This window comes from Varanus komodoensis, unplaced genomic scaffold, assembly GCF_004798865.1.
Source record: "Varanus komodoensis strain SLA01 unplaced genomic scaffold, ASM479886v1 scaffold35, whole genome shotgun sequence".
NCBI lineage: Eukaryota > Metazoa > Chordata > Lepidosauria > Squamata > Varanidae > Varanus > Varanus komodoensis.
Window position 1 is genome coordinate 2,122,123 of NW_025335856.1, and position 10,666 is coordinate 2,132,788.

At 40.5% G+C, this 10,666-nt stretch overlaps 1 protein-coding gene across 2 annotated transcripts in view; it reads left to right on the forward strand.

The window, feature by feature from the left end:
• Positions 1 to 10,666, forward strand: part of ZBTB5 (zinc finger and BTB domain containing 5) — an 11,860-nt gene extending 1,194 nt beyond the window's left edge. For both annotated transcript variants that reach the window (XM_044439600.1, XM_044439599.1), the window contains exon 2: positions 7,746 to 10,666. In XM_044439600.1, the coding sequence (XP_044295535.1) occupies positions 7,750 to 9,777 (2,028 nt within the window). In that variant the 5' untranslated portion in view covers positions 7,746 to 7,749 and the 3' untranslated portion in view covers positions 9,778 to 10,666. The remainder of the gene's footprint in view (positions 1 to 7,745) is intronic.

The following is a 10,666-nucleotide window of genomic DNA, read 5'->3' on the forward strand; positions in this document are numbered from 1 at the left end:
CCAAAACATCTACAAAGTTCCATCCTTGCCTTAACCTGGATCACAAACAGTATTCCTGAAATCAGCCATAAATGTCTTTTGTGGCTTGGCTGTATCAGTGGGACTCATGACAGAATGTGGAAGATGGAGAATAAAATATATTCATGATTAACTTGTCCAAGCACTGAGGTTTTCTTTTGAAACCCCTTGGCATCAAATATTGCCAAGACTGCTATTGTAGGATCTAAAATTGAATATCCTCTCATGTCACTATTTATGTTTGGTGGGCTTTTGAGAGTTCTTTGTTCAAGAGCTGCTTTAGCTTTACCTCTTTAATGAATAATATATGTTTCCTGTTCCCTTTTTTCAAACTGTTTATATAATCTGTTTGCTTTTAGATTATTTTTAATATTTTACATTGCTTTGTTTTACTATGGTTAGCTATCTTGAATGATATGCTAGAAGGGTTCACTAGGAGTACTAAGGAGTATTGTGTTTGTGCTCTAACAGTTTGAGATGATGGTCTCTGAATAGTTTTTCTTTCTGTTGTACATAAAACAAGCAGAAAAACACCAAAATCTTAATTCAGAGGAGTGAGAAAAGTGGACAAGGATGAGCTCCAAGTATCTTTTTAGCATCTTTTTACATTTCTGAAGGGTATGAGATGGAATGGACAAACATGGCCTTTTCTGAAAACAAGTGATGTTTTTGAAAAACAAATTCGATTCTACTATTCGCATCCAACAGGACATAACCAGTTGCACACCATTCCAGAACTCTCCACATATCTCTTTCTGTTGTACTAAGATGCATGACAAGGCTGCAGAGATTGTCATGTACAAATTTAGAGTTATATCCCAAGTACCTATGTAACTTACATTGCAATGGATGGTTAAGTGTGTTTTAATAGTTCTGTCATATTCTTGAGAGATGCATTGACCTATTGTTCTTGTCAAGGCATTCTCTTATTTATGAAAAATGAACTATTCGAGAATTATTTATTCAGTGTTACCTGCTTTCCCAAATGTATTATCTATATTTTATGAACATAATTTAGTATGAGATAAAGTGATGTTGACCAATTTGGATGGCTTTTGACTACATATTACCACCAGTATCAAGGGAATCCACCTATTTATACTAGTTGCTGGAGAACATAAAGGGGAGAGTGTTTTTACACTCATGTATGGCTTGCAAGTTTCCCACAGGTAGCTGCTTCAGTACTGTGAGAAAAATGCTGGACTAGATTGACTCTTGTCTGATCCATTTGGCTCTTTTTATGAAATGGATAAGCCAGTTAGACAAAAAGCTCGTTTATGCTGAGTTAGACCACTGGTCTATTAAGCTCAATGTCAACTCTGCATTATTTCAGATAGGGAGTCTTTCCCAACCCTAGTTAGACATACAAGGGATTGCACCTGGAGCCTTCTGTATGCAGAATGCATGCTCCACTACTGAGCTTCTGCTCTTTGCTCTTTATTTGTATGAGGAAAAGTGGAAAACAGGCAGCACCATGGTGAATCTGACCAGAGGCAAATCTGGTCCAGCATTTTCTGCTATGGCTCAGGCCTCTGAGTAGCTGTTAGGTTTTATGAAATGCTTACAGTCTCTCTCCACCTTGTCACCATTTGGACAACTGGAAACATTTTAATTTCATCCCCTAGGGATGATTCAACCTGAACTGGATACTTCCCAGCTCCTGCCTGCTTTTTCTCAGGTTTTAGATGAAAAGCTACTCTGCCCACATTTTTATGTCAGGTGCTAGCAATCAGGTTCCATTCAAGTAGAGCTCATTTATGCTATACATGCTGGACTTACCTCCAAATAGTCTCTATTAGCAAATCTAAAACCCTCCCTACATCATCATCTCATCTACTTTTTGAGACTTCAGTTTTGTCTGTTTGTTTGCATATAGAACAGATAACATTTCAGAGAAAAGTTACCTTGGAGACTTTCAACATTCTACCTACAACTTAACTGTTACTTCCACACAGCTATATTCTGTGGAACTGTTACTTCCACAGCTTTGGTACCTACATGCATCATCAACCACTGATTCATCCCAACACTAGGCAGGCTGGGGACCACTATCACGAGGTCTCCATGTCTGTCACAAAACCTGGCTGCCTGTGTTTCGAACGATTGAGATTCCTTCCACTTGTGTTCCCACCTCTCCCAGAAACGTATTTTCAGCTGGGGGATATAGTTCACCCTTCATCTAAGACATTATTTCCCTTGTGACAGCTCCCTTCTGCAGGATCACTGTTTTCCATGACAGCTGAGGAGTTATTACCTATCACTATCATCAGGTCCCCAAAGTCTTATCCACAGCGTCTCTTCCTTGCTCAGCTTCTCCAGGTCAGCAACCCTGGTTTCCACAGAAACTTGTTCCCTAGGGGTCAGAAGCTCATTAAAACAGGCACATACCCACAAAGAGAAGACTGAGGAGATACAGGATAGCGCTCTACAAGTACTTGAAAGGCTGTCACAAAGAGGAAGGACAGGATCTTTTCTTGATTATCCCAGAGTGCAGAACATGGAATAATGGACTCAAGTTAAAGGCAGCCAGATTCCTTTATCAGGAAAAAAGGAATTCAGGAAAAAAATTCAGACTGTAAGATCAGCACAACAATGGAATCAATTACCTAGGGGGGTTGTGGGCTCTGTAACACTAGAGGCATTCAAGATGCAATCGGACAGTGATCTGAGAGGGATGGTTTAACTGGGAGTCCTGCACCGAGAGGGAGGATTGGATCTGATGGTCTTCTGGGCCCTTCCAAACCTACTCTTTTAGAAACAGCAAGTCAAAAGGGGCTTCCCAGGCCATCTAGTCTGATTCCTGGCTCCGCTTATGTAATATCCAACATGTGGTTGTCCAATCTTTCCTTGAACACCCTCACTGAATCCGTGAACTTCTGCTTGATTCTATGAACTCCTGTCTAGCAAGCATTTGACATGCAGTGCAATAAACTAGAGAGCTCCCACATGCTTATTGGATTTCTACTAGAATTTATGTTTCTTATATTATTATTGGGTATGTTTACCTGAAGCATTTATAAGTTATTTGCTAGCAGGAAGCTGGGAAGAGTTCACTTCCTTGACCTCCTAATCCTATTGCAAAATTCACATAATTCTAGGCTTGTATGTGTACTTTAATTCTTTTTACTGGGATGCTTCAGCAGTGTATTTCTCCTTGCAGTTGGTAAGTTGGGCTCCCTCATAAGCCTGCCTACTTTTAAATCCCTTACTAGCTTCCTTCAAGTACTGCTGCAGCCAGCTAGATTAGAAAGCCTCATTTTAGAAAAACAAAGGACAATTTGGCTCAGAGTGAAAGAAGGACTATGGTAAATCTTTGGGTCAGATCTTGGAAGAAGTATAGATACACCATGAAAGAACCAGACAAATAAACCAAAAGACTGGGGGCAGGAACTCTTAAAAATAACACTAATAACAACTAAAGGCAATGTTTTAATTACACCAAGAATAAATTATGAGACTAGACATTATAGAAAATGATTTCATGAAAGTCCATTGTGTACCCACACCTTTTGGGGGGGCACTAGAGGGAAAGGCAACAACTTTTACTACCTTAGAAAAATATACTTTAGTTGAATTCATTCTCTTAAGCAAATGGTTGCTAGATTAGATAATGATTGCTGTTGTAATACATTGAATGCACTTTGTTAGTAAATTGTAGAGTGCAGTATGTAAGACCACAACTGTTCTTCTGAACTGCCACTGTTCAGGACATGACATACATGTAGTTCTCAGCTCACCAACTGAAGAGAACTGCCTTAGCAAGATAGGGTGGATATGATTTAAAAGCTGGTTGTTGGTCACCCATCTCATTCTAAGCTCCCAGTTGCCGCTCCCGTAAAACTAGCAATATTGCAGAGCAGTGAGGCACCTAAGGTATTTTGAGCAGTATTAGTACAGTCTAGCCACTTAATTACAATCTTTTTTCACCAGTTTTTTTAAAGACTTTCAAAGGCAATCAAAAGAAAAATCTACTGAAGTTTTGGGTAGTAGCTTGCTGAACTTTAAGGTTATTAAAGTTCAGCAAGAATTGGCATAATTGGAGTACGTTTAGATATGGGGGAAGCTTCAGCGGAAAAGTTTGCATTACCCCCAAAATGTTAGCAACCTCAGCATGATCTCTTAATAATTATCACATCGTAGCACACATAATTAATATACTGTCAAACTATGCCTTTTCCCTAAGACATTTTAAACAACATGTTTTTAAATGTTTTAAACAAGAGGCATGAGCTCTAAACCAGGGGTGGGCAATTAATTTTCCTATGGGGCCACATGAGAAACTTTGACAGTTGTTAAGGGCCGGACCAATACACTTACAGCTCTGCTCAATATATATCTCTATAAAAACAGTAAATGAAACATTACAATGATACAATGAAAATGTGGAGCACAGAACAACACTATTTAATGAATATTCACAAAAACATGAACATTACATGAAAAGCAATAAATTCAATTTAGCAGATCCTTCAAAATAAAAGCAGTGCAGTTGTATTGCTTGCATCTATATTACAACGATATATATTTGCATTGACTTTTAATTCGCCAATGACCTCATGCGGGCCAGTCAGGGTCAGCCATCGGGCTGGATGTGGCCCGTGGACTGTACAATGCCCAGGTCTGCTCTAAACAGATCTTGGATTGGTGGTTACTTTGTATATATATTTCAATAATATAAGTATTTTGAATGACATCACTAAAGCTGTTACCTGCTTATATCAGGGGTGAGCAGCATAAGCTCTCAGCCTAATTTCATGCAAGTAGCAGTGTCCAAAGAGAGCATGGAGAGGAAAACAGAGTAAAAATGAAGTGCTGGGGAAGTCCTGCTAGCTTGCAACCAGTTCAGACCTCCTGCAAGGAGTGGGAAAATATGAAACGGAACCAAAATGGACAGAGCAGTGGAAGAGGGAAAAGCCCTCTGCAAGAGATTATTTCAGACTTCTGGCAAGAATAAGCCCACTGAAGCCTACCAAGACTAGCGGGGACTCTCCAAGACTACTGACTCATGAAGCCTTTCCTGCTTCTGCTGCCTGCTTTAAATGGAGATGAGAGTGAACCAGGAATTTTATCTGTCTAAAGCAGGGGTCCTCAAACTTTTTAAACAGGGGGCCAGTTCACTGTTCCTCAGACTATTGGGGGGCTGGATTATAGTTTGAAAAAAAATATGAACGAATTCCTATGTACACTGCACACATCTTATTTGTAGTGCAAAAAACAGGAAAAACAATACAATATTTAAAATGAAGAACAATTTTAATCAACATAAACTTATTAGTATTTCAATGGGAAGTATGGGCCTGCTTTTGGCTAATGAGATGGTGACACCCCAGAAAAGTGTCCACAGTAACAATGAGTATAAAACTGATACAATTAGGACCATTTCTGCAGAGAACAATCATAAGCCCATCATGAGCACACAGCTCATTTACATATGTGGTAGTGTGATCCACAGGGGATCGCTTTTTGGAAAGTAATGGACAGGCTGTGATGAAATGATCTGTCGCCTTCACAATACCTGTTTTAACCGTCATCTCCAATAGCAACCAAATGACACTAATCTGCCCTCACATCAGTGCACACCCATAGAAATACATGACTTGTGGCATCCTACATCAAAATTTGCATTACAATTTTTCATGAGCAAAAATGAGGAGGAGAGATGGAGGAGAGCAACTTCTGAACCTGATAAAATTACGATTTTTATTTAAAAAAAATATAAAACAGCTTTAAAAAAAAAACCTCACTGAATATCCACTAGATCCTGCAACTCAAGTCCATCTCTACAAATTATGTCTCTGCATATAGTTTGTAAAGATGGACTTGGGTTGCAGGACTTAGTGAATATTCAGTGAGTTTCTCTCTTTTTTAAAAACCTGTGTTTTTTTTAAATTAAAACATTATAATTTTTTGCAGCTTCAGAAGTTGTGCCTCTCAGCCTCTTCTCCACTGCCATGTGGTTCCTGTCACTGCCATGTTGTACATATCTCAGAGCTGCCAGAGTGCAGATAGCTATGACAGAACACAGGGAACCTCCACACATACACTCTGCTCTTTGAGCTGATGTAATCACACAGAGAATTATCATCAGTGACCTGTGAGGGGCTGCACTCTGCTCCTTATGCTGAAATACCACGCTTAGTTATATTTAGGAAATAAAATAAATCTGACACAGAAATATTCATTAATAAAAGTATTACATAGTTTAAAATATTTTTTTCTTACCTTCTATCTTTTTTAATGCCTCTGTCTCCCCACCACTCTCCTCTCTTCTGTATTCTCGCTCCTCTCTTCTGTATTCAGAGCCAACACGTGTGCAATAGGGGGCAGAGCTGGCGTGTGCACAGTTCATGCTGGGAAGACGAGCACAGCAGCAGGAGCTAGCCTGAGCTAGCAGAGAGAGCTGGTGCACGTGCAGTTGAAGGGAGCTGTCACAATTTGGCACTTGCGCTGGCTCTCTGCTAGTCTCTGAAACTGAGTTTCAGAGTACACTTGCGCCGCCTCAGAGCTTTTGGACTCATTCAGAGATCATTTTCTTCGAATGAGTCTGAAAGCTCCGAGGTGGGCTGGGTAAATGAACTTGGCAGGCTGTATCCGGCCCATGGGATGTAGTTTGAGGACCCCTGGTCTAAAGCATGTGTTCTGCAACTGAAACATGCTATTCCCTCCAAAACTATATAAGCTCCTGCTGGGATCTCTTCACACATCTCCGTTAAGGGAATCTTTCTAGAAAGTCCTGGAAAGCCGATACCCATCCTTATGTTACAAACATGCCTTCTGCTTCCTACCATCTGTCTTATAGTTCCACTGGTGCTGTGGCAGTTTAATTCCATGTATATTGTATTCACAGGGGATATCCCACTACAGGAATTGATTCCTGATTTTCCTTGGAGTAGGAAGCCTTCAGGCCTATGAAGAGACAAACTCTGTATGCTCTATTTCTATCAGAACAGTTGTTATACATGCCGCAGTGGCTGACAAACTGCAAGGCTACACCAAACCATGATGTCTTGTTGATTTAGAATTGGTTATTAATAAGCACTAAGAAGTCTATCTAAGGGCAAGCTTGTACAGCAAACCCTGCCACTGGCCAAGATAGTCCTGAGTCGATGGGTGCTGGGTGAGGTAACCTGTTATAGCAGTTAGTGATCCTGAATCTTCAATAGATATGCAGCTGTCAGGTGACACTTTAAACATGCCAGTAAGTCAGATTTCTCTTCTGGGAGTGTTTCTGAGGCAATAGCTTCTTTGTTGAGCTGTCAGGGTCTTTCCTTCATGGTATCCCCTGCAATGGCTTCCCTCTTTTTTCTTGACTGCAGCTACATCATGGTTCTTCTATACTGTTTCCTTTATACAAATACATTTTTCCCCAGCCCAGATCATTTTCATTTCAGCACTGCGTAGATTGCACTGTAAATAAACCCCATATTCCTACCTGAGCTCTTGGACTGGCTTTACTCTTCTAGGTTGCAAATTAAATCTTGCCTTTGATTTGTAAATGAAACCATGGTGTGTATCTCATGTGCCTGGAGCTATTGTACTTACAATTTTATAAGCTAAAATAGGAAACCAAATGGAGTTTAGTGTACTCTGCTAAATGTTGTGAGTGTGGTGGGAATAAAAAGTTTGAAAAATAAGTTGCTGCCAGTCTTATGTAAAATTGATTATTTGGGGGTTAAAAAAGAATTGGTCCTTTCATTTTTTAGATCATATTTTCCTTTCTTTTATAGGATCATGGATTTTCCAGGACACTTTGAACAAATTTTCCAGCAGTTGAACTATCAGCGGCTTCATGGCCAGCTTTGTGACTGTGTCATTGTGGTGGGGAACAGGCACTTCAAGGCACACCGTTCTGTCTTGGCAGCATGCAGCACTCACTTTCGAGCTCTTTTCACTGTAGCAGAAGGCGATCAGACCATGAACATGATCCAGTTGGACAGTGAGGTCGTAACAGCTGAAGCTTTTGCTGCTCTCATTGATATGATGTACACTTCCACACTCATGCTTGGAGAAAGCAATGTCATGGATGTATTGCTAGCCGCTTCTCACCTTCATTTGAACTCTGTGGTTAAAGCCTGCAAACACTACCTTACAACAAGAACACTGCCAATGTCTCCACCAAGTGATAGAGTGCAAGAGCAGAATGCACGCATGCAGCGGTCCTTCATGCTTCAGCAACTTGGATTAAGTATAGTGAGCTCTGCATTAAATTCCACCCAAAGCACTGAGGAACAGACAAATTCTATGAGCTCATCCATCAGAAGCAACATAGAGCAACGGAGTGCTTTTCCAATAAGACGTCTCCATAAACGTAAACAGTCTTCCGAAGAAAGAGCTAGACAGCGTATTAGACCTACCCTAGATGATTCCATAATGTCAGATGTTACTCCAGAGAGTGCACAGACTGTGGTTCATTCACGAGATGAATTTTTTTCTCCAGACTCCTTGAAAATTGTGGACAATGCTAAGCCTGATGGTGTAACTGACAACCAAGAAGATAATACTATTATGTTTGATCAGTCTTTTAGTACCCAAGAAGATGCCCAAGTGCCCAGCCAGTCTGACAACAGTGGGGGAAATATTTCCCAAATGTCTATGGCGTCGCAGGCTACTCAAGTTGAAACTAGCTTTGATCAGGAAACGGCTTCCCAAAAAAACAACTTTCAGTGTGAGAATCCTGAAGTTGGACTAAGTGAAAAAGAACACATGCGGGTGGTTGTGAAATCTGAGCCTTTGAGTTCCCCAGAGCCCCAAGATGAAGTGAGTGATGTGACTTCCCAAGCAGAAGGGAGTGAGTCTGTTGAAGTAGAAGGGGGAGGAGTAAATGCTGAGAAGATTGAACTGAGCCCTGAAAGCAGCGACCGTAGTTTCTCTGATCCACAGTCTAGTACCGATAGGGTAGGAGACATTCATATCATGGAAGTAGCAAATAACCTGGAACATAAGTCCACCTTCAGTATTTCTAATTTTCTGAATAAGAGCAGAGCCAGTAGTTTTGGTGCTGGCCAGAATAATGAGGACAACATTCCAAATACAACCAGTGACTGCAGAATGGATGGTGATGCCTCTTATTTAATTAGCCCCGAAGCTGGACCTACTAATGGTCATTCCTCTGCTACTGTCTCTCATGTAGAGAATCCATTCAATGAGAGCACAGACTCGCATTTCGTCAGGCCTATGCAGGATGTAATGGGTCTTCCTTGTGTACAGACTTCTGGCTACCGGGGAGCAGAGCAGTTTGGGATGGACTTCCCTAGATCAGGCTTAGGACTGCATTCATTGTCAAGGGCAGTCATGAGTTCAAGAGGTGGTGCCCACAGCTTTCCTGGGTATCGTCGCATAGCTCCCAAAATGCCTGTTGTGACCTCTGTTCGGAGCTCTCAGATTCCAGACAATGCTCCTAATTCTCAGCTGCTAATGAATGGGGCTACTTCCTCTTTTGAAAATGGGCATTCTTCCCAGCCTGGCCCACCACAGCTAACCAGAGCTTCTGCTGATGTCCTTTCAAAATGTAAGAAGGCCTTATCTGAACATAATGTCCTGGTAGTAGAAGGTGCTCGCAAGTACGCCTGCAAAATTTGCTGCAAGACTTTCCTGACCTTAACAGACTGCAAGAAGCACATCCGTGTGCATACAGGGGAGAAGCCGTATGCCTGTTTAAAGTGTGGCAAGAGGTTTAGTCAGTCAAGCCATTTGTATAAACATTCCAAAACCACTTGCCTACGCTGGCAGAGCAGCAATCTACCCAGCACTTTGCTTTAACTCTTTCCCTCAGTCCCATGATGCCAATAGATTTTAATAATGCATGGAACCCAAGAGGTGAACACTTAGTGTGATTGTGCCACACACATTAAAAAAAGGCTTTGTTCTTTTTAATACCTGTACCATACCTACCTCACAAGGGGTGTTGTGAGGCTTAAACAACTTTTTGAAAGCGCTTTGAAATTCTCCACTCTGTCACAGAAGCAGTACTAAGGCTGCAATCCAAGGCATGCTTTGGAGTAAGCCCCACTGACTCTTGGGATTTACTTTCAAGAAAACATGCTTTAGATTGTGCTACACAGATTATGTGTGCATATATAATCCTTGGTATTGCTAGTTTTTTTGTGAGTAGAAGGGCTGCAGAAAACTAATTATGTCCTTAACACATAATTAACTAGCACATTTCAAGAATGAGAAGCTAAAGTGCAAACTTTTTAGTGATTTTTTAAGAAAAATGTGAAAGCATTTATTTGTAAAATTAAGTTACTACATGGAGTGTGTGAACAACATAACTAAGAGCTCTTTATTGTGAAAGATTACATATCCTGAATATGAAACCACCTTTGCACCTCAAAGTGCTTTTGAAGTGTGTTATAGATTAACATAGTTTTAGGGGTTCTGAATGTATTTTTGGGTGTTTTGCAGTAACATACACTGTGTAATGAAGGTGCTTACCTTGAGTCCAATGCAAGTAACTTTTAGATTGTCTGATATGTGTATGTGTGTATATATATATACTTTTTGAATACAGCAAAGTCTTCTAGGTGTTTCATAGTTTTCTTTTTGTAAAACCTTGTACTGAAAAGTGAAGTATGTGTGCGTGTTATGCTTGGTAGTGTTTCTAATCAATTTGTATTTGATGTGTTAAAACTCAATTTTACGTCTTAAA